Source organism: Passer domesticus, chromosome 6 (genome assembly GCF_036417665.1).
Source record: "Passer domesticus isolate bPasDom1 chromosome 6, bPasDom1.hap1, whole genome shotgun sequence".
NCBI lineage: Eukaryota > Metazoa > Chordata > Aves > Passeriformes > Passeridae > Passer > Passer domesticus.
Window position 1 is genome coordinate 53323228 of NC_087479.1, and position 26796 is coordinate 53350023.

At 67.3% G+C, this 26796-nt stretch overlaps 5 protein-coding genes across 17 annotated transcripts; 2 read left to right on the top strand and 3 right to left on the bottom strand.

Moving 5' to 3' along the window:
* Positions 1–14: 14 nt before the first annotated feature.
* Positions 15–1514, bottom strand: LOC135303644 (proteoglycan 3-like). Of its 3 annotated transcripts, XM_064425704.1 has the most exons (5): positions 1256–1514; positions 989–1080; positions 730–864; positions 391–502; positions 15–134 (listed from the first exon to the last, which is right to left on the bottom strand). In XM_064425704.1, exons 1-5 carry the CDS (start codon positions 1392–1394, stop codon positions 76–78), a joined length of 537 nt encoding a protein of 178 aa, XP_064281774.1. In that variant the 5' UTR covers positions 1395–1514; the 3' UTR covers positions 15–75. The 3 variants fall into 3 exon arrangements, with proteins under 3 accessions (XP_064281774.1, XP_064281773.1, XP_064281772.1); XM_064425702.1 differs by lacking the exon at positions 15–134 and having other exon boundaries at positions 253–502; XM_064425703.1 differs by lacking the exon at positions 391–502 and having other exon boundaries at positions 22–134; positions 730–1080.
* Positions 1063–13656, bottom strand: TNKS1BP1 (tankyrase 1 binding protein 1). 6 transcript variants are annotated; one of them, XM_064425689.1, is made up of 13 exons: positions 13513–13616; positions 12919–13051; positions 12299–12433; positions 11545–12169; positions 10776–10848; positions 8765–10006; positions 6411–8470; positions 5973–6291; positions 5633–5759; positions 5415–5551; positions 5080–5246; positions 4914–4979; positions 1063–1360 (listed from the first exon to the last, which is right to left on the bottom strand). In XM_064425689.1, the coding sequence occupies exons 3-12, from the start codon at positions 12390–12392 to the stop codon at positions 4919–4921; spliced, it is 4905 nt and encodes a 1634-aa protein (XP_064281759.1). In that variant the 5' UTR covers positions 12393–12433; positions 12919–13051; positions 13513–13616; the 3' UTR covers positions 1063–1360; positions 4914–4918. The 6 variants fall into 6 exon arrangements, with proteins under 6 accessions (XP_064281759.1, XP_064281757.1, XP_064281761.1 ...); XM_064425687.1 differs by lacking the exon at positions 1063–1360 and adding an exon at positions 4461–4734 and having other exon boundaries at positions 13549–13656; XM_064425691.1 differs by lacking the exon at positions 1063–1360 and adding an exon at positions 4461–4734 and having other exon boundaries at positions 10776–10845.
* LOC135303642 (bone marrow proteoglycan-like) lies at positions 2779–4386 on the top strand. 2 transcript variants are annotated; one of them, XM_064425699.1, is made up of 5 exons: positions 2788–3050; positions 3136–3314; positions 3389–3523; positions 3815–3926; positions 4133–4386. In XM_064425699.1, the coding sequence occupies exons 1-5, from the start codon at positions 2936–2938 to the stop codon at positions 4189–4191; spliced, it is 600 nt and encodes a 199-aa protein (XP_064281769.1). In that variant the 5' UTR covers positions 2788–2935; the 3' UTR covers positions 4192–4386. The 2 variants fall into 2 exon arrangements, with proteins under 2 accessions (XP_064281768.1, XP_064281769.1); XM_064425698.1 differs by having other exon boundaries at positions 2779–3050; positions 3389–3926.
* A 732-nt stretch (positions 13657–14388) lies between the features above and the next one.
* On the bottom strand, positions 14389–20268 carry SSRP1 (structure specific recognition protein 1). 4 transcript variants are annotated; one of them, XM_064425706.1, is made up of 17 exons: positions 20152–20268; positions 19724–19875; positions 19358–19543; positions 19106–19211; positions 18474–18664; positions 18176–18406; positions 17984–18087; positions 17747–17875; positions 17368–17589; positions 17178–17250; positions 16638–16776; positions 16500–16545; positions 15898–16021; positions 15405–15575; positions 15102–15193; positions 14810–14990; positions 14389–14677 (listed from the first exon to the last, which is right to left on the bottom strand). In XM_064425706.1, exons 2-17 carry the CDS (start codon positions 19775–19777, stop codon positions 14609–14611), a joined length of 2118 nt encoding a protein of 705 aa, XP_064281776.1. In that variant the 5' UTR covers positions 19778–19875; positions 20152–20268; the 3' UTR covers positions 14389–14608. The 4 variants fall into 4 exon arrangements, with proteins under 4 accessions (XP_064281776.1, XP_064281775.1, XP_064281778.1 ...); XM_064425705.1 differs by having other exon boundaries at positions 20149–20263; XM_064425708.1 differs by having other exon boundaries at positions 20155–20178.
* Positions 20269–20394: 126 nt separating this feature from the next.
* Positions 20395–25359, top strand: P2RX3 (purinergic receptor P2X 3). 2 transcript variants are annotated; one of them, XM_064425709.1, is made up of 12 exons: positions 20395–21183; positions 21893–22028; positions 22121–22192; positions 22264–22330; positions 23137–23230; positions 23313–23390; positions 23586–23727; positions 24239–24369; positions 24444–24537; positions 24614–24679; positions 24846–24923; positions 25022–25359. In XM_064425709.1, the coding sequence occupies exons 1-12, from the start codon at positions 20507–20509 to the stop codon at positions 25133–25135; spliced, it is 1749 nt and encodes a 582-aa protein (XP_064281779.1). In that variant the 5' UTR covers positions 20395–20506; the 3' UTR covers positions 25136–25359. The 2 variants fall into 2 exon arrangements, with proteins under 2 accessions (XP_064281779.1, XP_064281780.1); XM_064425710.1 differs by having other exon boundaries at positions 24453–24537.
* The last annotated feature ends 1437 nt before the right edge of the window (positions 25360–26796 follow it).

The window sequence follows — 26796 nt, forward strand, 5'->3', positions numbered from 1 at the left end:
GTGCACACAGACACGGCTCAGGGCACCTCTGCTTTACTGGGAAAGGAACTGGGGTGCCATGGCAGCGCCAGGGGCTCAGTACTGGCAGATGAAGGGGCGCAGCTGGAAGCAGAAGCGGCTTCGCCAGAGCCCGTCTGGGGACAAGGACACTGTCAGGGCCATGGGTGGTTCCCAGGGCCCCTCAGTACCCTGCAACCACTTCCAGTGCCCCCTGTATCCCCCCTTGGCTCCCCCAGTGCCCTGTAACCCCTCCAGTGCTCCCCTCAGCTCACCCAGTGCCCTGTAGCCCCCTCCCCACAGTGCCCTCCCAATGTCCCTCCAACGCCCCAGCAGCCTGTGCTCCCCTCCCCAGCACCCCCAAGCCCGGACACGGTGGCTGGGTGACCTTACCTCGGATGCTGAGGGTGGCGCAGGTGGTGACAATGTGGAAGGGGTGGGTGGGTGCCCAGTTCGCGTAGTTCCAGGGGCTGGAGTCCTCCCAGTAGGACTCCCACCGCCCTGCCTGCTGTGCCAACACCTCAGTCCCCAGGGAGAGCCCCCACCACCCCTACCCAGCCCCTCGACCCCAAAAACCAGCCCCAGCAACCAACAGCCAGCCCCCCATGCCTCAAAACCCAGCCTCCAGCCCCAGCCTCGTCCCCCACAAAGCAGCCCCTGCACCCCAGCCCCTCACCCCCAAAGCAGCCCCCAGCACCCCTCTGGCAGCCCTTGTCCCCGGGCTCCCCTCACCCTGCGGCTGGTGACAGCTCCAATCCAGGGTGCCAGGATGATGTGGTAGCTCTGTGCCAGTTTCTGCAGCTCCTGGTTGCGGGCAGCGCTGTGCACCGAGGCCAGCTGGCCCCGGTACACGTCCTGGCAGTAGCGCTGTGGGACGGGCACGGGCTGGCACCACGCACTCGCCTGTGCCCACGGGCACCTCCCGGCAGTGCTGCCGTGGCACGGGCACGGCCTGGCATGCTGGTGCCCCCCGCACCCGCTGTCCCCTCACCTGGGCGCCCGAGTAGGTGCGCAGCTTCTTCACCACGGCGTAGTGCTGCGGGGTGGTGTCACCAGCGGGGACCCCCTGGGGCTGCCGGGGGGCTGCAGGGCACACCAGGGGAGGGCTGGTACCGGGGGTCCCTCTGCCACCCGCAGGCGTGTGGCATCAGCGGTGTGGGCACGGCACTGGGGTGGCAGGGACTGAGGGTGTCCCCAGGGTGTCCCTGGGAGCGGGCAGAGGTGTGGGGGGCACTCAGTGGGGCAGGGGGACACTCACCGGGGTGGCTGGCAGGGACAGTGCCCAGAAGGGCGAGAGCGAGCAGTAGGCACGGCCACATGGCAGTGGGACACGCAGGGACACCGGGAACACCACCTGCACCCTCTGGAGATGCCATAGCCCTGTCACCCCCCACCATGGTCCAGAGCCCCTCTGCCACCCTTGGTAACAATCTGTTCTCTCTGTGGTCCTAGTGCCACACCCAGGTCCACCTTGTGTCCCTCACCCCATCCTGCCCCTCTGTGCCCCATATCCCCACCGTCCCTCCACCATCCCCTGTGCCACTCCCATGTCCTCCTGGCATCCCAGAGACCCCCATGTCCCCCAACACCCCCGTCCCAGCCTCAGGGATGCCCACCCCTGGTCCCCACCCCAGCAGCCAGGAGCTGAGCCCACTCTGATGTCCCCCCTCCATGTCCCTGTCCCCATCCCCGCTCCTCACCTGGGGTCTGGGGGGGTTTTGCCCGTTGTCCCCCTTATAGGGGTGACAAAGCCACATGTCACCACCACAGCCTTGCGCCACCCAGCCCGGCCCTGGGGACACCATGGGGACATTGGGGTGACACGGGGGGGAGGGGGTCCTTGCCCGCAGTGGGGCACACATGGCCCCCAAGGAGGGGGGGCTGCAGGCTGGGGGTGCACGGGGGTGCCCAGGGCAGAGGGGGGGTGCTGGGGGGGTGCAGGGGTGGGGCTGCTCCAGTTTGAGGGGTGCAAGGCGGGTGTATGGGTGCTGGGTTTGAGGGGTGCAAGGCGAGTGCCTGGGGTGCAGCACGGGCCGGCTGGGGGTGCAGAGGGGATGTTGGGGTGCTGATACCATCTCCCGCCGGCCATGCTTGCCCAAGGGCCGTTTCCTTTCCAACGGCCGTGGCCCCCTGGGTCCGGCCTGGCCGTTTGCCCACAGACCCCCTGGAGCCCCCCTAAATCTCCCATCCCCCTGACCAGCCCTCCCCCAGGGACTCTGCACCCCAATCCTTATCTCCATGCCCTGTGCACCCCAAACCCTCCATCCCTTGTAGCCCAACATCCCTGAGCCCCTGTACTGTTAACCTGCCCCCCACACTCCCACAGCCCCCTCCCCACCCCCTGCACCCCAAACCCCACAGCCCCCTCTTCCTGCCCCACACCCCCTCCCCTGGACCAAGCACAGCCCAGGCTGTGGCACTGGCTGGGCAGGGTGCTGGCAGAGCCCTCCTGGGGTGTCCCCCACCATGTCCCCAACAGTTGGTGGTTGGGGATGTCACAAGGCTGTGGCTGGGGGCACGTGTCCCTGTCACCAATATAAGAGTGGCAGTGGGCAAAGCCCCCCAAGACCCAGGTGAGGAGCAGAGACGGGCACATGGGGGTGGGCTCAGCCCTCAGCTGCCAGGGTTGGGGGTTCCTGAGTGGGACTGGGGGGCTCTGGGGTGCCAGGGGTGGAGGGGGCACGGTGGGGGACAGAATGGCACAGGATGCCGAGGGGAGGGAGTGACCCAAGGGTGGGAAGTGAGGAACTGGGCACATGGTGGGCACAGGAGGGCTGGGGTCTGTGGGGGTGGCAGAGGGGATGGGGCACAGGGTGGCACTGGGGATGGTGGAGGGACAGTGGGGATATGGGGGGTTTCTGAGGGGACATGGGGAGGACAGGGTGATGCTGGGTGTGCCAGGGGGCCCACGGGGGTGTCCCCAGGGTGGCTGAGAGTGATGGCACTCTGGGATGTCCCAAGGGTGCTAGTGGTGTCCCCAGTGTCCTGTGCCATGCGGCCCTGCCTGCTGATTGCCCTGGCCCTGCTGGGCACAGTTCCCACCAGCCGCTCTGGTGAGTGCCCCCCACACCCCCACCTGCCCGCGGGGACATCCCGGGGACAGCCCTGATCCCAGGGTGACCCAGCCGGCGTCCCCAGCTCTTGCCAGCCCTGCAGTGGAGGATGAGGAGGACGTGACAGAGCTGGAGATGCCCGAGGAGTACAGCGGGTGCCGGGGGGCCAGTGACAAGCAGGCACTCGGTGTCCCCAGCATGCCGGGCACCGCCACCTGCCGCTACGTCGTCATCTCCCGCTGCCGCACCTTCCGCCAAGCGCAGGTGGGACGGGGTGGGTTGGGAGGGGGCTCGGGGTGGGGACACCAGTGCCCCCGGTGACAGCCGTGTCCCTGCAGCGCATCTGTGCCCGGCGCTACTGCGGGCGCTTGGCCTCGATCCACGATTCCCGCACCAACGCATTCCTGCTGCACCTGGCGCGCCGCAACACCAACGCCGGCCTGGTCTGGATCGGCGCCGTCAGCCAGCCCGCCGTAAGGACCCTGCCACCACAGCCTCGGGGCACCCTGTCTCCTCCCCGTGTCCCCAGTGCCCACCCCGGGTGTCCCAGCCCCATGCCACAATTCCCAGTGCACAGCCTGGGTTCCCCGATCCCATTCCCAGTCCTCTCAGTGCCCACCAAGAGAGCCACAACTCCACCCCCGTGTCTCCAATGCCCACCTGGGTGCTCCGGCCTTGTCCCAGTACCCCTAACGCCCATCCTGGATGTCCCATTCCGCTGTCTCCCACTGCTGGGGATGCCCACACCCTTTCTCCCCTGGCAGACGCCATTCCCAAACTGCCACTGGACCGACCGGAGCCCCTGGAACTACAGCCGCTGGGTGCACGGGCACCCCCTGCCCGGCCGCTGCTTCTGCACCGCCCTCTGCACCAACAGTCAGTGCGGGCTCGGGGGGAGGGGTCCTGGGGGTCCTGGGCAGCCCCTGCCATCACGGGGGAAGGGTGCTGAGGGGCTCGGGATGGGGAGGTGACACTGGGGGGCTGGTATAAGGTATCTGGGGGGCTATCCCTGGGGCTGGAGGGGGTCCCTGCGGGTGGGGGTGCTGGTGGGCCATGGGCTGATGCCCCCCTTCTCTCCCCAGATGGGCTCTGGAGGAGCGTGAGATGCAAGAGGCGGCTGCCCTTCATCTGCGAGATATGAGGGGCTCAGCCCTCCTGGGTGCCCCCCTACTGCTGTTCCCCTACAGGGGGCTGCACCCCCTCTCTCGGAGTACAATAAAGCCTTGGTGTCAGCACTCACTTGGTGTTTGGGCAGGGCCAGGCTGGGTGCACCCAGGGTGGGCACAGAGGGGTTTTGGAGGTGCCCCTTCCTCCCTGCACAGCTCCTGTGCGGGCAATGGCAGTGGCAGGGTCCCCTCTTCAAGGAGCTCTGTGATCCCTGCCCAAGGCCCAGGAGAAGAGCCAGGACTCTCTGAACTGACCAGCGAGGTTTTATTGTCTGTGGCAGTGGCACCACGAGCTGGACCCGTTGCCCTGTGTCCAGGGACATACATGAGCAGGGGGGAGGGGAAGGGGGGGGCTCGTGCCCACCCCCAGACCCGTGGGGACCAAGGGGATGGGGAGGAGGTGAAGACAGGGACCCTGCGAGCTCGTACAAAGTGCATAGGTGTGTGTGTGTGTGTTTGTCCCCATGGGAGGGGACAGCCCTGGTCCAGGGACAGCGGGCTTCAGCGTCGGAGCGAGCCTGGAAATGACACAGGGGGAAGGGGGTGAGGACCCTGCAGGGCCCCCCCAGGGATGACCCTGCCCAGGGGGACCCAGCCAGAGCAGAGAGGAAGGAGAGGGCTGCACTCCCCAGCAGTGCAGACCTGGGGAAGCCTGAGCTGGGGGTGTCCCCAGCACTGTCTGAAATCCCACACTCACCCTGCTCAAGGCTTCTTCCTTTTCAGCTTCAGCGCCTGCAGCCAGTGGGGGGGAGAGGCCTCGGATCTGGGGTATCGGCAGAGCTTCAGCATGAGCACCCCAAAACCAGTCTGACCCCTCAGCCCCCCTTTTGCCTCCATGTGGAGGATCCCGGCCCCACACTCACCCTGAGGATTTCTCTGGCTTGGGGGGCAGGGCTGGGGGTTTCCCACTCACACCAGGGATCTTGCAGGACTTGGAGCGCTGTACATGGGGGTCTTTAGGAGGGGTCCCCTTGCTGTCCCCTGATGATGTCCCCTCCTCAGCCGAGCGGTTGCGACCCCTCAGCTTCGCCTGGGGGAAGAGAGGAAGGTCAGGGAGAAGGGTCAGGACAGTGCTCTGTCCCCCAAATCCCCCCACTGCCTTCTCCCTGTCTTTAGCCAGGCCCCAGCTCCACACTGCCTTGGATTCCCTGCGTTCCACCCTCCCTTCCACCCTGCAGCAGGAGTCCACGGGACTCACCTTGATGGCAGAGGCACTGAGGCCGGGAAAGAGCGGCACCTTCACCCCCCTGCCCGAGGACGAGCCGCGCATCCTCCGGCTCCGGGGCTCCTCCGCTGCCTCCTCGTCGGAGGACGCTGCTGGGGCTGGCCGGGGCTCTGCGGGGACACAGGGACAGTGTCACCACAGCACTGCCAGGACAGACACCCTGCTCCCATCCCCATCCCTGCTGGGCTCACCCGTGGAGTCCCGGAAGATCCAGCTCTCCCCCTCGGTGGTGGGGCGCAGGGACGGCGCCCGGTGCTGGCGCTTGCGGCCCAGGCTGGCCTTGCAGCGGAACACGCTGCTGTCCAGGAGCTCTGTGTCCTGCCGGGCCCAGGGGACAGGTCAGAGCTGGCACAGGGAGCCCAGGGATTCCCCCACCCCAGCCAGCACACCCACAGGGGGCCCCACAGCAGTGCTGGGGGCCCTCAATCTGTGGCTGTCCCTGAGGGCAGCAGTGTCTGAGAGCCCCATCCACAGACACATGCTGTGTCCCAGGCCATACAGGGTGATTGGAAACTCCCCACTTCCACTCACCTCCAGAAGAGGAAATTCCTGCCCCTGCTCCATGGACCCCTCGGGCTGGGGGGTATTGAGTGAGAGCCGCTGTTCCCCCCAGCTCGAGGAGCTCTCCCCGTCTGGATGGTCTGAGGGCTGTTCCTCATTTCCTGTGTCCATTGGGATCCCACTGGCAGCCTCTGGCAGCAGAGGGGGGACCCTGGGGCTCTGTGGGGCAGCAGCTGGTTCAGAGGGATGCCTCTCCTCCTCAGAGGGGCTGGGTGACTCACTCCGGGGGGACTCCACAGCTGGGCAATCAGCTGGAATGTCACCCATCGAAGGGCTGGGGGCTGACCTGCTTGGGGGACAAAATCCCAGAATTGCTCTAGCCTCAGGTAACACAAGCCCTGCCCCAAAGCCCTCCGTCTGCCGCAGGAGAAGCTGCTCCCTCCCTGCCACCACCGGGGCCCTCCTTACCCGTGCTCTGCGCCGGTGTCCCCTCCCACGCTCTGCTCCCCCGCACCAAGGTCCCGGCTGCGCGCGGCACAGCGGGCGTTAAAGGCACTCGCCCACTCCTGGCGCCTGGCCTCAGCATCCTGTGGCTCCACACTCCAGCTGTCCAGCTCCTGGCTCCAGCGGGCACTGCCCATGTCCAGAGAGAGATCCCTGTGCAAGCCTGGCTGTGGCTGGACCCCGGACATGGAGCCATCCGAGGCTCTGGCACTGCAGGGATCTGGCACCCGCTCTGTCCCAATGACACCAAACTGGTTCTGGCACTCAGCTGCTCCAAGCTCCGCAGCCCAGTCCCTGCTGCCAGAGCTGTGACGCTCCTGCTGGTGGGCACTGCCCCAGGTGGGCTCCTGGGCTGGGGGCTCTGGGTGGTGGGAGCTGGGCATGTCCTCCTCACCAACCCCGAGCAGCCCGGTCTGTCCGATGCTGCCTTCACCGGGCCAGCTCCGCCGGGCTGGGACCAGCTCCTGCTCTTCCTCCCCGGGAGTCACAGAGCTGTGCTGCCCATCCTCGGCTGCTCCACTGGGGCTCAACTCTCTGTCCTGTGCCTCCACATCCCTGGTGCTGGATCTGTCATGCCAGACACTTCTGCTGGGGCTGAACTCCCCATTCTGGGTCTCCGTGTCCCCAGTGCTGTGCCCACCATGCCTGGTTGCTCTGCTGGATGTGAATTCACTGTCCTGGGTCTCCATGTCCCTGGTGCTGGATCTGTCAGGCCAGGCTGCTCCGCTGGGACTGAACTCATCCTGAGTTTCCAGGTCCCTGCTGCATTCACTTGCTTCAGCCAGCCTGCTGGGGCTGAATTCCTGGTCCTGGCTCTCCATGCTCCTGGTGCTGGATCTGTCTTCCCAGGCTGGCCTGCTGGGGCTGAACTCCTGGTCCTGGCTCTCCATGCCCCGGGTGCTGGATCTGTCTTCCCAGGCTGGCCTGCTGGGGCTGAACTCCTGGTCCTGGCTCTCCATGCTCCTGGTGCTGGATCTGTCATCCCAGGCTGACCTGCTGGGGCTGAACTCCTGGTCTTGGCTTTCCACGCCCCTCGTGCTGGATTTGTCTTCCCAGGCTGGCCTGCTGGGGCTGAATTCCTGGTCCTGGCTCTCCATGCTCCTGGTGCTGGACCTGTCATCCCAGGCTGGCCTGCTGGGCCTGAATTCCTGGTCCTGGCTCTCCATGCCCCGGGTGCTGGATCTGTCATCCCAGGCTGGCCTGCTGGGGCTGAACTCCCTGTCCTGGCTTTCCATGTCCCCGATTTCACCAGTCCAAGCTGGCCGGCTGGGGCTGAACTCCCTGTCCTGGCTTTCTGTGTCCCTGTACTCCCGAGTCCAGGCTGGCCTGCTGGGGCTGAACTCCCTGTCCTGGCTCTCCATGTCCCTGGGGTTATACCTCCTGTCCCAGGCTGGCCGGCTGGGGCTGACCTCCTTATCTGGGCTGTCCCCAGTGCTGGATCTGCCAGCCCAGCCCAGCGTTAAATTCTCGTCCTTACTCCCAGCATCCTGGCTGCTGTATTTACTGGTCCAGTCTGGGGTGAGTTCCCTGTCCTTCATCTCCGTGTCCCTGCTGCTGTACCTGCCTGCCCAGGTAGGCTGCCCAGAGTGTGGCTCCTTGTCCAGCTGCTGGACATGTCCCGTGCCAAGGCCACTGCCCCAGTTGGCCTGTTTAGAGCCAAGTTCCTCCGTGCTGCCATAGCCCTGGCCCCACTCAGCTGTGCTGGCACTGAAGTCTGGATCCTGTGGGCAGCTCTTCCCAGTGCCAAGGGACTGGGACCAGTCGCTGCAGCCCAGTTTCGTGTCCCCCCTCAGCTCTGCTGCTCTGTAGTCACTGCTCCAGCTCTCCCGGGCACTGCTGTCCTTGTCGCTGTGGCTGCTGTCCCAGCTGGATTTGGTCCCGAATTCCTGGTCCTGCTTGGTCTCAACAGGCCAGTCTCTCTCCCTGGACGCACCTGGGTGGCTCCAGTCAAAGGTGCTGTCCTGGCGAGGGCGGCCAATGCCAAACTCACTGCACAGGTCCTTCCGTGACCAGCCCAGCAGGTTCTGGTGGAATCAAGGGGAGAGGAGTTAAGAGGGGGAAAAGAGGGAAAGGAGTTTGAGGGGAGTGCAACCCTGGCTCCCACAGCAGCGGAGCTGGGGAGAAGGGAAACACCTTGGGGACACAGCACAGCAGGACACGTCCCATGGGAAAGGCAGCCCCACCACCTGCCCCTCAGCACACAGTCCTGCTCAGCCTCCACCGACCCACCCGCCCGTCCTGTCCCACCCCACTGCTCTGTGGAGGGCAGGGAGGAGCCCAGCCCACACTGACCCCACAGAGCCCCCCACACCCCTCACCTCTGGAGAGCCGTGGACCCCAGGTGACTCCAACAGCTCTGTCAGCCACCCCGGGTCAGCGTGAGGGTCAGGGTCTTGCGAGGGTTTTTCAGCCTGGCCTGGGCCCCCAGGACCCTGCAGGCTCTTGGGGCCATCACCTGCCCAGGCTGAGTCAGTGGAAGCAGCTGGATCTGGGGGGGCTGGAGCCAGGGGGGCAGTTGTGGTAAGGCTGGGCTGGGTGGAGGACTCAGGCTCAGCCGGGTGCTGGCCAGGCTCTGTCACACGAAGTGGGGAATGGGACACGGGAGCATCCTGCTCTGCCTCCCTTTCCTCCTCCTCCTCCTCCGCTGAGCCCCCAGCCTCTCGCTGTGCCACGGGACCCCCTGGGCACGGAGCCCCCTCTGCCTGCTGGCTGCCAGACCCTTCAGAGCTCCTGTCCTTTGGAGGGCCGGGGGTCACAGCCTCCCCATCTGACTCCCCCTCTTCAGAGAGCCCCGAGTCAGGTGTCTCCCGGATGGGGGAGCGGGGAGGGAAGGCTGGCAAGCGTGCCCCCCGCGATGGGAATGTCCACTCAAAGGACTGGGAAAGGCTCCAGGCGGACTCGCTGCCCAGGGAGGGCTCTGACAGGAGGTCTCCAGCCCGGGGCAGGGCACTCAGTGAGCCCCCCAGCTCCCCCAGGCCCTGCCCCGTGGGTGGGGGCCGCAGCACCCCCTCGGAGGAACGCCGGAGCCCCACATCACGGGGAGGGGGTTTGAAATCAGGACCCTCATGGGACTGTGGGGACACTGTGGAGTCATCAGGCCCCTCTGGGGAGCCTGGGGGACGAGAGGCTTTGGCAAGGGGTGGGCTGGGGGGGCCCAGGTACTCGGCAGCAGCTTCAGGAGAGCCGGGGGGGCAGGTGACTCGTGGGGGCAGTTCAGGAGTGCCAGGGGGGCTGGCAGTGCCAGGGGATCCCTCCCCTGGAGTGTGTGGGGAGCCAGGCGAATGGGAGACGCTGAGCTGGGGTTCGGTGGCCGAGGGAGCGCCCGGGGCCTGGATGGAGGTGACAGGGACCTCAACTGGAGGCCGAGTGGGGGATTCGGGGGAGCCGGGGGGCAGTGTGGGGGAGTAAGGGGCCAGGAGCTCAGGGGGGGCATCAGGGGAGCCAGGGGCTGGGGCAGAGGGCTCAGCAGGCTGGAAAGGAGCTCCTGGGGCTGGAGCTGGGCAGGTGGGAGGCCTTGGGGAGCCTGGAGGTCCGAGGGCACCCAGCTGTAGTGTGGAAAGCTGTGGAAAAAGCCAGCAGGGGCTCATGTCACTCAAGAGGTACCTCCAAACATCATCCATCCAAAAGCCAGCCCCCCAAACCTCTGGAGGGTCCCTCCCTCCAGCCCTGGTCCCCTCCCTGCACCCGGGGCAGGAAGTGCCCATGCTGCATGCCAGAACCAGGCTGCTCCTGTGTGACTCAGCCAGGGCGGCTCCCGGCGCCCCAGCCCTGCTCCCTGCCCGGCCCCCTGCAGCCCCCAGAGCGCCTGGACAGACGGAGACAAGAAATGAAGCAGGAAGAAATCAGAACCCCCAGCACAGCCCCCTGCCCTGCCCGTGGCTGGCATCCCCCCGCCCAGCACTGCTGGGGTTTGCCCCCTTGCTGGGGTGAGCTGGTGCCGCTGCCCAGGCTGCCACCTGCAGTGTCACCGTGGCCCGGTGTCCCGGTCACCACCCTGAGCGAGCACGGCGCAGGGAAAGGGGCTGGCGGGGTGCCCGTGGGGCCTGCCCTGCCACATACCTGCCAGGTCACCGAACCCCAGCTGGTGACTCACGGCTGCTCCCTGCCCACGCCTGGCACCGGTGTTGGCACACGCCACCCCCACACCCCGGGCCCCATACAGGGCACAAGGGGCCCTGACCCCCCCCAGAAGGGACAGCCAGCACCCCAAGGAGAAAGGAGAGACACGCACCCCGCAGAGAGGGAGCCCCGGAGGAGACAGGAGAGCCCCGAAGGAGAGAGCCCAGGAGCGGAGCCGCCATGGCGCCGGAGGGCGAGGCCAGCACTCACGTCAGGAGGGGATGGCGGCCTCCGGCGTCCACAGGGATCCCCGGCACAGCTCGGCCCAGCTTGGGGGGAGCTGCTGTGGACAGAGAAGGGGAAGGAGGGTAAACCCCACTGTGTGCCTCAGTGCTATTCTCCCACCACCCATGAGACACCCCTGACTCAAACCACCCCTCAGGGATGCAGGGTACAAGGGGTCAGGCCCTGCCACAGCTGCACAGCCTCTGGCTTGGGCTGCGAGGGGAAGGAGGCAAAGCGGCCCCAGCTCCCCTTCCGGAAAGTTTTCGGTCCTTTGGGAGCAAGTTTCTCACACTGTGGCTCAGAGCAGCCCCCGCCCAGCTCTCCCTGAGGTGCCCGGCTCTCGGGATCACAGCCAAGCCCTGGCCCTAGCCCAGGACATCCTGCAGCTGGGAGTCCTGCCGATCTGACTGCTCCCTGTGCCCTGGCATGGCCCAGCAGGGAAAAAATAGCAAGGCTGGAAAATCAGGAGCATTTCCTGGGGGAGCGACCCCCTGTCTGTTACTCCCAGCCCAGGGGCTGGCTCAGAGCCCGCCCACAGGCAGCTCCCGGCCCGGGACAGCCCATTCTGCGGTTGGCACCAGCCACCCCGGCCTTCCCACGGAGGCAGCTCCAGGCACTGCGGCTCGGGAGGAACCCGGGCCCCGTGCCGCCGACCAGACCTCAGCCCCGTTACATTCCCGAGCCTGGGACGGCTCGGAGTGATATCTCCTCTCCCCACTGCCACTCCTCCCGGCGTCGGTCCCCGTGTCCTCACCTCGTCTCAGCCACAGGGTGTCCATCATCCCCCATTCCCAGCTCGCCTGCCGCAGCTGCGGGCGTCTGGGGGGCTTCACCGGCAGGGTCTCCATCTGCCTCCCCGCCGGGACGCTTCCGGAAAGCAACAAAGGTTTTGGAGCCGAAGCGGGAGGAGGGGTCGGTGCAGAAGGGCGAGAGCCAGGCCCGGTCTGGGCTGCCCGGGCCCTCCCTGCTGTCCATCTTGGCGAGGATTTCCTCCACGGTGGTGCCCGGGAAGCGCTCCGGCCTGGCGGCCACCGGCACCGGCGTCACCTTGAAGGGGGCCGGGCCCCTGCGCGAGGGGGTTGGCGGGGCCGGCGGCACCTCCTCCTCGGTGCCTGCGACCGACGGCGACGAGGGCCCCTTCCCATTGGGGGTCTCGGGTGCTCTGACGGTGAAGGAGGGGCGCCGGAGGGGCCCCCCTGCGCCCGCCCCGCTGTAGGGCTGGGGCCCGGCCAGGCGGTTCATCTTCTCGGCCGAGGGCAGCTCGGGCCGGGGGTGCCGCGGGCCCGGCGCGGGGGGCGGCGCCGGGGGCTTGGCGGGCACGGCCGGCTTGGGCAGCACGCGGGGCTTGGGCCGCACCGGCGGCTTGGGGCGTGCGCTGCCTGCGGAGAGCGAGGGAGGGGCGCGGGGTCAGCGGAGTGGTGCGGCCCCCCCGAACTGGGAACAGCCCTCGGGGGGCCGCCCCAGCACCCCCCTCCCCGCCCCGATGGCCCCCAGCCCGGGGTACTGACCTTTATCGGGGCTGCCGGCCAGCCCGGCCCCCGCGGTGCCGGCAGGGGAGGCGCAGGGCACGGCGGGGGGCAGGGGCTGCGGCTGGGAGGCCATGGCGAGGTAGGGACGCGGGGAGCACGGCGCGGGGTCAGCCCCTGGGGAGAGAGGGAGAGTCGCTGTGGGGAGCGCCCCGAGCCCGGAGGAGCCCAGCCGCCCCGCGGGGCCCCGTGCCAAGCCCCGTCCAGCTGTGCCAAACGGTGATCGCACCGCGCTGCCACCCTTAGCACATTGGCCCCGGCTCACCTGAGCCAGCCTGGCCCCAGCAGCAGACCCAGACACGGTCCCAACCCCCCCCCCACCCGGAACCACAGGGACCCCACACTTCACCCCCTGAGGCCGTGGGGCCGCTCCCGTACCTGCCTGACCCTGTGCTAACCTGTCCCAGCACACACGTGTCACCCTCGCCGACCTCCGCCAAACGCCCAGCGCCGCGCTGGCCCCCAGCGTGCCCCAGTGCCCATCCCAGCTCCCTGCCCAGGTCACTGCCGGCCCCCCCGAGCCCCCGGCAGCCCAGAGGCACCGCCCGGTCCCCCGAGACCCTCGGGCAGCCTCTCCGCGGGGCCGCGGGCGCCCCACTCACCTTCCCCACAGCAGCCTCATGTCGGGGGCGGGCCGGGGACGCACGTGGGGGGCGCAGAGCGGGCGGGGAGGAGGGGTTACTGTCCCCACGGGTCTCACGCTGCTGCCGCCGCCTCTCCCGTGACTCACCGGGGCTGCGGGGACAGGAAAAACCCGCTCGGTGCCTCCTCCCGGCCCTGCCCTCTCTCCTCTGCCCTCCCCCCGCCGCCCTCCTCTCCCCGCCTCGCTGCCTGCCGCCCCGCCGGGGTCCACCCTCCGCAGGACCCCCCCTCCTCTCGCCTTCCGCGGGGAAAGCGCCGCCACAGCGCACATCTGGCAACCACCCGGCCCGTTTCCCGGCCCGGGATGGCGGCGGGGCCCCGGGATGCGGGGCCGGCCCCCCCGGGGTCCTCCGCCAGCGCGGCCTAGCCTCGTCGCCACGGCAACGAAGCCTCCGATCGAGTGGCTGAGTAGGCCGCGACCGCGGCCTAGCGCCGTCCCCATGACAACGAAGCCCCCCACTCAATTCGGGGGTCCCGGGCCCATGTTGCCCCCCCGGGGCCGAAGCCGTGTGGTGCCCCGGCGGGCGCCACGGGCCCGGTGGGATGCCGGTTACCTGTAGCCCCATGCCGGCGGAGAGACCCCCACTCACCCTCCACCGGCGCTGCTCATGCATATTCATGAGATGTCCGGCCACGCCCCCGGCGGCGGGGAGGGGCGGGGCCGCGCGGCGCCGCGTGGCGGGCGGACCATAGAGAGGGGCGGCCGGAGAGCCCTCCAAAATGGGGGCGGGGGGCGCGCTGCAGTCCTCCAGCACCCCCAGAATCACCCCGGGGCCGAGCAGGAACCCCCCCGGTTACAAATTACCCCGTTCCCGGGGTCCTCCGGCCGCGGGGCCGCTGGCAGCGGGGCAGTAATGCGCATGTAGGCGGAGGCTGCTGTGACAATGGAGCCCCGCCACCATTTGGGCATCCAGGGTCCCTCGTGGCCCCGGGGACCCGCGGATTCCGCCCCGGGGCACTCCTGCTTCCCCGTAGCCCCATGCCAGCGGTGCCAGTAAAGGCAGCGGAAGGAGGGGGGAACAGGCAGCCATGGGGTCCCCCCGGGGCTGGTTCCAGACCGGGAATCGGCTGCAATCAACACCGGAGGGGAAACGGGCCTTAATCGGATCATCCCCCTCACGAGGGAGGCAGAAAAACCCCCAAATGGCATCAGGATCGAGCGAGGGGCTGTAATTAGGAGCCCTGATGGCTGAGCAGGGGCTGGGGGCCGCTAATGGAGGGTGGGGAGAGAGTGAAGTCAGCCCTGGAAGCGGTTCAAGGAGGGGAATGAGCTCCCGGATGGCTGCAGGAAGGAAGGAGGGATGGGGGAGCCAGCCCCACACCCACACAAACACCATCAGTGGGGTTTTTTTTTTATTCAACCCGAGTTGCCATGTGAACAGACCCAAAATACAAAAAAAACAACACCAAAAAAAAACCAACGAGGGAAGGAAAGGAGAGAAACCCAAGTGTTTAGAAAAAAATAAACGGATGGGATACAACGGTGAGGGACTGAGGAGGCACCTCATGCCACCACGGGGTGCTGGGGGGACAGGGGAGCCTGGCCCTGCTCCTGGGTGGGAGCCATCCAGAGACCCCTGGTCCCTGCCGCGGGGCTGGCCCGCCCAGCCCTCTCCTCTGGGATGCAGCCTGGAGCCAGCTGGGATGGTGCTAATCCGAGCCTGAGGCAGAGTCCTCTGAGCTGGGGGGCGGGCTGGCAGCTCCCTCGTCCTCCGAGTCCTGCAGGCAGGGGACAAAGGTCAGCAGGGGACAAACTGAGGGATGTCCCCAAGGAACAGGGGCTGGGGCCCTCCCAGACAGCTGTTCCCCAGGGAAGAGGGATCAGCACCTCCCCCAGTTGTGACCCCCCACCTCCTTCTTGCTCTCTGCAGAGGAGCTCTCATCGCTGGACACGAATTCCTTGCTCTTGAAGCTGTCACTCATGCCCTTAGCCGGGGACTTGGAGGATGAGGACTTGGAGGTGGCACCTTTCTTGTCCCCTTTCCCCTTCACCTGCTTCTCCTGCTTCTTCTTCTTCTTCTTCAACCTCTCCCTGTGCAGGGTTGGGTGAGCAGAGGGGAGATGAGCCACATTACCTGGCTGGCCCTGGGAACAGCCCGATTTTGGGGGCCAAGCCCTGCCAGCCCCTTGCCAGCACACTCACCCCCTGTGGCTGTCAGCCTTGCCTCCCACACTGTATTCCTTCATGGCCTTCTCGTAGTCCCGCCTGGCATCCTCCGCCTTCCGATCCCACTCCTGCAGCCAGAGCACAAGGTCAGCGAGGCCCCCCTCCTCCTCCACCACCCACCTGCACCCCACCCTGCTCCCGCTTCTGATCACCCAGCTCACCAGCCTCAGGATGTCCCCACCCCTTCCCAACTCCCCATCTGCACAACTCCAGGCTCCCAGGAGCAAGGAATAGCCAGCCTCCCGTCCTGTACTCCACCCTGGGCCTCCCATCCCTCACCTCCTTCTTCTCCTTGGACATGGCCTTCCAGAGCTCCCCAGCCTTCTTGGACAGATCGGTGATGCTGATGCCAGGGTGGTCCGACTTGATCTTCTCCCGGCTGGCATTCAGCCAGAGCATGTAGGCCGACATCGGGCGCTTGGGAGCGTTGGGGTCCTTCCCCTTCTTGCTCTGGGAGGTGGAGAACACCGTGGAAACCCAATGCACCCCTCACCCAACACCTCGGGACCGGGCTCTGCTCCCCCCAAATCCCTGGGAGTGGGGCTGAAGGGTCACAGCTGCAGGTCAGGCTGCTGGAGAACAGCCAGGCAACAACCAGGACAGGCTGGGCATGGGAACAACATGCCCTTGGGAGAGGCTCGGCCTGGACCAGGCCAGACGACAGCTCTGGCCAGGGCACTGGTGAGTGCTGCAGAGGCTGAGGCGGGGCTGTGACCCCCTGACCCCGCTCCAGGAGCTGGTCCTGCTCGCCCAGCAGCCCCTCACCCCTCACCTCCGGCTGCTTCTTGCGGGGCTTGCGGTCCTTGACGATCTTGGCCTTCTTGGCCGGTTTCTTGTCGTCGCGGTCGCTGTCGCCATCGCCGCTGGAGGAGCTGGCCGAGGCGTTGCTGTCGAACCTGCACAGGGGCACCAGGCTCAGAGCTGCCCCCAGACACCACAGCCCCGGGGCTTCCTGGGCTGGAGCTGCCCTGCTCCCGTTCCAGCCCCCAGGGGAGTGCCCTTCCATGAACATGGCTCATTGTGTTCCATACAATGGACATTCGGAGCTCTCATGGCACCAGGGCTCAGCTTCAAGCTCCCCCCACGACTCCCACCCATCCTCAGCCCAGCCTTGGGCTTTAACCCTCCTCCCAGCTGTTCTCTTTCCCAAAAAATGCAGCCAAGGCCTCCCCTGGAGCCCTTCCAGAACTTTCTCATACTGCCTGATGCCATTACAAGGAAGTAAGCCCAGAACTGCCCAACTGTCCAACCCAAACCCAGGGCTGTACATTCCCAAATCCAGGTGATCCCAGTCATGCTGTGAGCATCTCTCAATGCTCACACAGGCCTAGAGGAGCACCTTCCTATGAGGCTTTTGGATAGGCCTCTACTCACTCTTCAGCCACGTCATCATCCTCTTCTCCAGGGTTGAAGGATGAGTCTGGAGGAGAAAGTGAGGGCTCAGTATTTCAGATCATCATGGGGAGCAGGAGCTGGAGCACCACAGCACTCCCTCACAGCCCCAGCCCTCACCTGTCTCCTCCCCAGAGCCATCACTGCTGTCATTGGCATTCTCCTCCCGGATCTTGCCCTCCTCTTTCATCCTCTCCAAGTAGGCATCGTGCTGGTCCTCGTCAGAGTCAGCATACTCATCATAGCTCTGCTTCATTCCCTGCAGAGAGGTGGGACGAGAGCTGCTCCCTGTGCTCCCCTCTGGAACACAGCCCTGGGTGAGCACAGCCCTGGGCATGCACAGGCCAGGGCACAGACACAGCCATGTCCCCTCCATCCCCCCTCAGGGCCCTGGAGAGAGAGGCAGAGCAGTTATGGGGGTTAGGGGGGCCCTCGCACACCACACTGGGGTTACTGGGTTAGTCAGAGACCACCACGGCCATGCACAGGAAACCTGCACCAGGAGGAGGAGGAGGAGAAAGAGGAAGGGATATCGCACGGACCTTTTTCCTCTACAAGGGCAAGGAGAGAAAAGAGAGGTGAAAAAAGGAGGGAAAAGCAGCCGGATTCTGGGAGAGGGCAGCGCCAGCGGGCAGGAGCCTGGCCCCGTGTGGCTGATACCTCCTTCAGCCCCCGGTTCTTGATGTTCAGCTTCTTGGCATTGACGAAGTCAAAGAGCTTCCCGTACTCCTCCCTGTGGGAGAGGGCACGGTTGGGCCGGGGGTGCCAGGGAGCCCCGGTGGGCACAGCCAGGCTGGCCCCACAGCCAGGCTGGCCCCACAGCCAGGCTGGCCCCACAGCCCACACCCACCTCTCGATGCTGCTGAAGGTGTACTGGGTGCCCTGCTTGGTCTCGATCTCGAAGTCGAAGGAGCGGGTGGTGGTGGTGCCGCGGGCAAAGTTGACGAAGGAGATCTCGTCGAAGCGGATGTGCACGGGGGGCTTGTGCACGTAGATGAAGCCCCTCTCCAGCGGGTACAGCAGCCCTGAGCTGGCCTTGTAGGAGCAGGTGATGCACTGGGCTCCAGAGTGTCTGCAGGACAAACACTGCTATCCGTGGGGATAAACTCCCCGTGCCCAGCCCTGGCAGACAGGCCCTGCTCCCCAGCATGAATCACACACACAGATCCCCTTCCCCCTGGCCATGGGAATGAGGTGGAAAGAGAGGGACTGGCTCTGCAGCTGCTCACCCCTGGAAGTTTCCTGGCACAGTGATCTTGCGGTTCACCAGCGCCTTCATCACCCTGCTGACCATCTCATAGAGGGAGCCTGACATGTTCTTGGTGAGCCGCCCCTCAAAGCGCTTCTCCACCTCCTCCCTGTGAGGAGGGAAAGAGGGCAGAGGTGAGAACAGGGTCTGGAGTGTAAGCAGCTCCCTCAGGATCCAGGGAGAGGGCTGGGAAGCGGCGTGGCATCGGGGAGCTCACTCATTCATGTTGAGGGTCAGGGAGATGTCTTCATCCTTGGAGAAGAGCAGGATCAGGAAGTGGTAGCGGGTCTGGCCTTGCTTTATCGGTGGGTCCAGGCTGATCTGGAAAGAGAAGAGGAGGTGAAGACACAAAACCCCCCAAACCACCCCCAGTGCCCTTTTGGGGGAGGGCTGAGCCATTCCCGCTCACCACGAAGAACATCTGGCGCTGGTCCTTGTGCGGCAGCAGGAAGAGGCGCAGCACGGTGGTGTAGGGGATCTTGTAGTCGAAGGTCTTGCCGTGCAGGTGCAGGAAGGTGGGGTAGATGCGGATGTCGTAGCGCCCGCGCGGCGTCAGGCACTGCAGCTCCCGGAAGATGCAGATGGCGTCTCCGGTGGCCTGGATCACGTCCGCCTTGGACAGCACGTTCTGGGCGAAGGCCTGCCGGGGAAGCGGTCACAGAGGGCCCCTCGCCGCCAGCCCCCGCCCTCCCGCCGGCCCCACGCACCTCCACGGGGTCCACGCCGTCCTCCTGGGTGGGGGGCACGTAGAAGCGGACCTCCATGAGGGAGACCTCGGCGTCGTCGTTCTGGTGGAACTCCAGCGTCACCTCGTTCTTGCCCGTGGTGCACTGGGACACGTTGCTGAGCGGGATCTCGAACACCGGCTGCTCCCCGATGTCGAAGGACAGCAGCTGCCCTGCGGGGACACCGCAGCCACCTCAGAGCTGTGCCCCACAGACCCCATCTCCAGGTCTCGCTCCTCTCCCAAAATCCAGCAGGGCCTCTGCTCTCATCACTGCATTCCCACCCTCCAAAATCCCCAGGCTTTCTCCCTGCCAGCTGCATCCCTGGAAATTGACACTGATCAGAAACACACAAAAAGGAACTGTCTGACCCCATGTGGCAAACCCACCAGCTCCCCAGGCTCCCTAAAGAACAGCAAACGTGCAGATTCCACACCAAACATGGCCCCCTGGGATTCAGGGTCCTCCTGCTCTCCTGAGATGGCAAATATCCTCACTGTCCCTGAGGACATCCCTAGAAAGCAGCTGCTCCTGAGGGAATGGCTGTGGCAGCAGGACAGCCACACTGGTGGGAACATCCCACCCCACGGCCTCAGGCTGCCACTGGAACTCACCTCCAAACCTCACTGTGCCCCAGTTCCAGCCCTTCACACACAGATCCTTCTCTGCCAGCTCCAGGCAATAGTGGGCCTTGAAGAAATCTGAGAGCTTGTCAAATTCCTGCGTGGGGCAAGAGGGAGGCAACACCGTCAGGAACCGGCAGTGCCCAGAGCCCCGGGTGACACACAGCCCCTGGAGGGGGCACAGCTGTTCTGGGGCTGGCAGGGAGCACAGCTGGACCTGGGACAGCGGGAGCAGGGACTCACCGACTCCCGGAACCCGTCATACTTGTAGACGTGGCCGTTCTTGGTGAGCAGCTTGAGGCCGTGCCCCAGCGCCACGCGCCGCCACACGCCCTCGGCCAGCTCCGAGGCCTGGATGTTGTCCACCTTCCCCGTCTTGCTGTTCTTGAAGATGACGCCCTGCCGGCTCAGCCGCAGCCGCCCGTCGTTCTGTGGGACAGCTGGGCATGAGGGGACCCCGTCCCGTGGAACCACGGAGGAACCACGGTGCTCCAGGCACCCCCACAGCTTCACCCCCCACACCCTCCTCACCACACAGTGTTTGCTCCCCCCATCCACACCCCAACGCTGGAAGCGCCCCTGGGGCCACCCCCGTGTCCCCTCGCTCACCATGGACCCCTTCACCTCCTGGTAGATCTCGTTGAACTCCAGCGTGTCGGCCATGGCGGCTGCGGGAGGGGACGGGGACGGTCTCAGGGGGGTTCAGCAGCCCCCCCAGCCCGGCATGCCCGGGGCAGCGGCACAGCAGTCACTCACGGCACCTGTGCGAGGACAGCGGGTCAGCCGGGCCCTCCCCAGCGCCCCCAAAACCTGGTGCGGCCTCTCCGCGCCCCAAGCCACCCGCCGCACCCCCAAATTCCCCCCGAGCCCCAGCGCCCAAGCGCCCGCCGGGCCTGCCCCAACCCCAGGCCTGCCCGCCCGCCCCGAGCCCGCTTCCATCTCAGGCCCGCTCCCCCACGCCAGCCGGGCCTGCCCTGACTCCGGGCTCCCCCCGCGAGGTGCAGACACCCCCTCCATCACCGGGCCCCCCGCACCGCCGCCGCCGCCGCCGCCGCTTTCCCGCCTGCGCAGCGCGAACCGCGCGGAGCCGCCGCCGCCGGAAGTCGCGCGACTTCCGCCATGGCGCCGGTCCGCGCTGGCGCCCCCTGGCGACGGGGCGGGCCCGTGCCGCGCTCTCCGCCGCACGGCGGGCGGCCCCGCCCACCGAGGGGAGGGGGCGGGGCCAGAGCGGCCGAGACCCCGCCCCCTGCCGCCGCTGTGCCCCGCCCAGAACCACAGAGAGAGGGGGGAGAGACCCCATTGGCCAGCACGGGGCGAGCCCCGTGACGTCACCTGGCGTGGGGACAACCCTCCCCCCAATCCCGGGGCTCCCCAAAGTGTTGGAACCGGACAATGGGGCGGCCCAGAGCGGGGCACCCCCGAAACCGCACGCCCGGGGCACCCCCCTCCCGCTCCCGTGCCGGGGTGTGCCCCCCAAACCAGGCACCCCCAGTCCGGGGCGCACCCCCCACGTGCACCCCCGGGCGGGGCTCCCGGTGCCCGAATGGGTCCCCGCTTTGGGAGGGAAGGGGAAGGACCCCATGGGGAGCCCGGGGGAGGACCCTGCTTGTACCCCTCCATCCCCCCAGGAACGGGCGGGCGACCTCTCCCGTCCCCCCGGGCCGTGCCCCCGCCCCCGGCCCCCGCCCTGCCCCCGCCTCCGCCCGCCCGCACCGCCCCCGCTGCCCGCACCCCTGCGGGTGCTGCCCACACCCTCCGGTACCCGCACCGTGCCCGCGCCCCTGCCCGTACCGCTGCCGGTACCGCTGCCTGCACCCGCCCTGCCCTGCCCGCATCCCCGCTCACTGCCCGCATCCCCGCCCTGCCCTCCCCGCATCCCCCTGGGTTCCCGCAGCCCCGCCGTGCCCTGCCCGCCGCCCCGCGCCGCCTATGGCCCTCCCGCGGCCCCGCACCCGCTGGGTGAGCGACTTCTTCTCCTACGAGACCACCAAGTCGGTGGTGGTGAAGAGCTGGGTGGTGGGCGTCGTCAACCGCGGCGTCCAGCTCCTCATCCTCGCCTACTTCGTCGGGTGAGCCCCCCCGGCAGCCGCGGGACACCGGCCCCGGGACATCCCCCGGGACACAGCCCCGAGCCCCTTCCCGGCGCGGGGACTGCCGCTGGCTGCTGCAGGGGACACCCGGGGGTGGCGGCGTGTGGCAGCGGGGTCACAGCGAGGGGACGGCGGTGCGGGGTCAGGGGGTGATGGAGCAGAGGAGGGACGGGAGAGCGGGTGACAAGGGGTCAGCGCCGGGAATTCCGGTGCGCCGGAGCAGGCGACACGATGGGGACAGCCTGGTTGACAAGGCGGGACAGAGGATGTCGGTGCGGGGGACACAAGGGGGACAGCCAGAGAGCGTGCCGGTGCGGGTGACAGGAGGGTGGCAGCGCAGGTGACATGATGGGGACAGCAAGGTGTCGTTACGGGTGACACAAGGGGGACAGCCAGGAGGGCGTCTCGGGTGGATGGATGACGGGAAGGGGACAGCGTGGGTGACACCGAGGGGCAGAGAAGCCGCTCGGCCCCAGGGGATGACAGAAGGGGATGACCCGCTCTGGGGTCCCTGTCCCCGAGTGCTCCCGGGGGTGACAGCAGCCACCGCCGGGGGGTGACGAGCGGCTGTCGGGGACCGGCGTTCACGGGAAGGTCCGGGGGTGCCGGGAGAGGCAGCAGGGGCCCGGGGGGTGCCGCTGGTGTCCGGGGGTGGCTGTCCCCAGCGTCACTCGCGGTGCTGTCCCAGCTGGGTGTTCCTCCATGAGAAAGCGTACCAGGTGCGGGACACCGCCATCGAGTCCTCCGTGGTCACCAAGGTGAAGGGCGTGGGGCGCTACGCGGGGCAGGTGATGGACACGGCCGACTACGTCACGCCCCCCCAGGTGAGGACCGGGGACCGGAGGGGTCGCTGAGGGGCGCGGGGCCACCCCCGCCTCCCCCGGACGGGTCGGGTGACAGCGACGACGTCCCGCAGGGCACCTCGGTGTTCGTGGTGGTCACCAAGCAGATCCGGACCGAGGAGCAGGCGCAGGGCGTGTGCCCGGAGGTGCGGGGGGGCAGCGGGCGCTCGGGGGGACCCCTCGATGAGCCCCCCGCCCGCTGACCCCCGCCCCGCAGAGCGAAGCCGCGTTCCACTGCTCGGCGGACCGGGACTGCCGGGAGCTGAGCCCGGGCACGAGCAACGGTGAGGGAATCCGCTGGGAACGGGGGCTCCGGGCGCCGAGGGACCGGGGGGTGCCACCGTGGGCGGGAGTGAGGGACCCTCGGTGGGCTCAGGGGGCTGGGGGTGGCCCGGGGCTCTGATGTGGGAGCTGGAGGTCTGGGGGAGCCGGGGGTTCAGCGTCCCAGGGGTGCCAAAGGGGCTCCAGGGATCCCCGGGGTGCTGACCGGGGTCTGGGGTCTCAGGGGTGCTGGCAGAGGTGCTGAAAGTGGTCCGGGGATCCCAGGGGTGCCTATGGGGGTCTGGGGTCTCAGGGGTGCTCCCGAGGGTACTGACAGCAGTCCAGGGGTCCCAGGGGTGCCTATGGGGGTCTGGGGTCTCAGGGGTGCTCCCGAGGGTACTGAGAGCTGTCCGGGGGTCCCAGAGGTACCTATGGGGGTCTGGGGTCTCAGGGGTGCTGGCAGAGGTGCTGAAAGTGGTCCGGGGGTCCCAGGGGTGCCTATGGGGGTCTAGGGTCTCAGGGGTGCTCCCGAGGGTACTGAAAGCGGTTCGGGGGTCCCAGGGGTGCTGATGGGGGTCTGGGGTCTCAGGGGTGCTGGCAGAGGTGCTGACAGTGGTCCGGGGATCCCAGGGGTGCCTATGGGGGTCTGGGGTCTCAGGGGTGCTCCCGAGGGTACTGACAGCAGTTCGGGGGTCCCAGGGGTGCTGACGGGGGTCTGGGGTCTCAGGAATGTCCCCAAGGGCACTGACGGAGTAGAGGGGTCCCAGGGGTGGTGACAGAGCTCAGGGGGCCGAGGTGCTGGGTGTGCTGACAGGGTTGGGGGTCCCAGGGCTGCTGACAGGGCGCTGCGTCCCCTACAACGCGACCCTGCGCACCTGCGAGATCCAGGGCTGGTGCCCGCCCGAGGTGGACACCGTTGACGTGTAAGTGGGGCCAGGGGGACACAGGGAGGAGCAGGGGACGTGCCCCCTGCCATGTGCTCAGTGTCACCACCCCTTCCTCTAGCCCCGTCATGCTGGAAGCTGAGAACTTCACCCTCCTCATCAAGAACAGCATCCGCTTCCCGCTCTTTGGCTTTGAGAAGTGAGTGGCACGAGCCACGGGGGGACACGGGGGGACATGAGGACAGGGGTGGGGTAACACAGGGACACGGGGACGGGGGAGACGGGGACACAGGCACAAGATGGTGGGGGGACACTGGGATGGGGGTCCATGAACCCCAGACTGCTGCCTGATGGCACACGCCTCCGTGTCCCCCGTGTCCCCCTGTGTCCCCAGGACCAACCTGCCACCCCCTGGCAGCGGGGCGGAGCTGGGCCAGTGTCGCTTCCACCCACAGCTGCAGCCCCTGTGCCCCATCCTGCGCCTGGGGGACGTGGCACGTCTGGCTGGGCAGGACTTCCCCGCGCTGGCTGCCACCGTGAGCGGGGACACGGGGGACACGGGAGGCACGGGGGGAGAATGGGTGGGTGTGGAGACACAGGGGTACAAGCAGGCGGGATGTAAGGGCATAGGGACGTGGGATTTGGGGACACAGACATGGGATATTGGACATGGGGACATGGGATGGGGGGATATGGGGTGGTGGGATGTGGACATGGAAGATGGGGACATGGGCTTGCATGACACGGGATGCAGGGATGAGGGGTGTTGGGAACAGGACATGGGGATACAGGAGCACAGAGTGATGCTGTGGGGCTTGACACAGGGACATGGATGGGGTTTGGGATGTGGGACACGGGGACATGGGGTGTACAGACATGGAGATGTGAGACATGGGATGCAGGGGGATGTGGAGCGTGGGGAGATGAGAATGTGGGATGTGGGTCCATAGGACATGGAGCACAGGCCCGTGGGATGCAGGACCGTGAAACTGTGGGGACTTGGCGCCATGGGGCCAGGTCCGTGGTGCTGATGCAGGGCTGGGGCAGGGGGGGGTGCTGGGGATCAAGATCGGGTGGGTGTGTGACCTGGACCGGGCCTGGGAGCGCTGCCTGCCCCGCTACTCCTTCACCCGCCTGGACAGCCTGGCCCGGACCCCTGCCCCTGGATACAACTTCAGGTACGGCCAGGACACACACAGGGGCGTGCCCTGCCTGGCACGGCGGCTGTCCCCATGTCCCCGTGTCACCGCAGGCACGCCAGGTACTACCGCTGGCCCGACGGCTCCGAGCGCCGCACCCTCATCAAGGCCTTCGGGATCCGCTTTGACGTCCTGGTGTATGGCAGCGTACGTGTGGGGCCGGGCGCTCGCGGGGTCACGGGGGGCTCGGGGACTCCGGCCAACCAGGGCTCTGCTCCCCCAGGCCGGGAAGTTCGGCATCGTCCCCACCCTCATCAACACGGTGGCTGCCTTCACCTCCATCGGCGTGGTGAGTTGGGGACACTCAGCCCCGGGGTGGTGACACCTCTGAGGGCACAAGGGGGAAACCCCGCGGCCACGGGGCGTGGGGACACAGCACGGCTGCAGGGTGGCTCTGTGGGGGTCTGGGGGTGCTCCACAGAGCGGGGCCTCCCAGCCAACGCTGCTGTCCCCAGGGCACGGTGCTGTGCGACATCATCCTGCTCAACTTCCTCAAGGGCGCCGAGCACTACAAGGCCCGCAAGTTCGAGGAGGTCGGACATGGGGCCGGGCTGCCTGGGGATGGGGACACCTCCGGGGGGCTCGATCGGCCCCCCCGGCTGCAGGGACTCACCCAGTGCCTGCCCCACAGGTGTCAGAGGCCGGCGTGCCCGCCACCCCCTCAGCGTGTCCCCCCGGGGCGCTGGGGACCTGCTCCCGGGACAAGCAATCCACCGACTCGGGCACCTTCTCCCTCGGCCTCTAGCCGGGGGGGCCATGGGGCAGCCCCCCAGCCTGTCCACCCCGCTGAGGGGCTCACCGGGACCCCCATCAGGCTCCAGGGCTCCCCCTGTGAGCCCCTACAGCATCTGACTGGCCCCAGTGCCCACCCCGGCTTGTCCCAGTACATCCCAGTGTCTCCAGGAGGTGCCCCAGCCCTGTCCCTTGCCCCCAGGGCACCCCTCTCCCAGCACCTCCCTGTCACCCCACGCCGAGGGCTGCACCCCCCAATAAACCCGTGGCTCGCAGGACCCACCCGTGTCCAGCCTTGGGGGGGCGCGGGGCGGTTTTGGGGGGGCCGACGGGCAGGGTTGGGGTGCTGGAGCAGAGGGAAGAGGGGTCAGGGTGCTGTCCCTGGGGCGGGGGACGCTGCCAACAGGAGGAGCCCGTGGCAGGGGCACGGAGGGACGGAGCTGTGCCCCAGGGGTGTCACTTCCTCGGTCGGATGTGAGTAACTCTGCGGACTGGGAGGAAGCTCCCGGATCCTCCTCGTGCAGGGCCAAGGCTGCCCTTCCTGCCCGGGGTGGCGGGGATGAGGTCCGGCTCCTCATCCCATTCCGTGGGGCTCCCACCCCAATCCCCCTGCAGAGCCAGTGCGGAGGGAGCCGTGAGCCTGGCTTGCTCCCAGTGGAGCCGCTGGTGCCGAGTCCTGGGGCTCATTCATTCCTGGGAATGGCGAACGAGGGTCCCGGAGCCCCCCGCTGGTGCCCGGGGCAGCGAGAGCGGCTCCTGCCCTCCCCCACTGCAGATAGCGGGGCTCCTTATCAGCCTCACGGATTCCTTATCAGCCCAGCCCTGGCCACCCACCCACCACCCGTGGCCAGCGCAAACCCAGCCTGGGGGGCTCCAACGGGACGCCCTGGGTGGCACCGGGGACGAGCCATCCCAGCTTCCCGGACAGCGAGGGGATGGCAGGGACAACAACCCGCAGTTTTTGGGAAGGGGAGAGACTGGAAACGGATTCGTGTATGGCGGCTGGAAATGGATACTTGTGCCGAGTTCCAATTAGGACACAGATAGCTGGGAGCGTTATTAATAGTCATTAATAGAGCTGCTCATTAGCGGTCCTGCTCATTAACGGGGCTCCGGCCAGGGCGGGAGCAGCCCGGGGAGCCTCGCTGCCATCCCGGGGGGCTCATTAGCAGTGCCGGTGTTTCCCCGTTAATGTGGCTAATTAGCGGAAAGGCTCGAGCCGTGTCTGCGCTGGGGACTGCGGGGTTCCGGCCCTTCCTCATTCCAGCTTGGGATTTTAACGGGAACTGGGCACCCTGGCGGTTCTGCCACCACTTTCAGCAGTTTCTGGGTTTAATACCTCTCTCCCCGCATGCCGGCTGTCCCGGCACTGAGATACGGGATCGCTCCTTATCTCCAGCCTGATTCAGCCCTGGTTTGCTCTCCCAGCTCTGGATTCTGGTTCGGTGCCCCCACCCCCGGGGCCCCCTAACCTGCACCCCCACTTACCAGCCCCTTTCCCCCCTACACTGCCTCATTTTGGAGGCTCCTGTGAGCTCTCCCCCCCCATTTCAGCCACCGAATTCCCCCCACAACCCCTCCTTTACACCTCTTTGCTGGTAGAAGGGCCCCACTCAGCCGGCGGGGGGTCCCGGGGGCTCTGTGCCCCCCCCAGTCTCTGTCCCTGCACTCGGG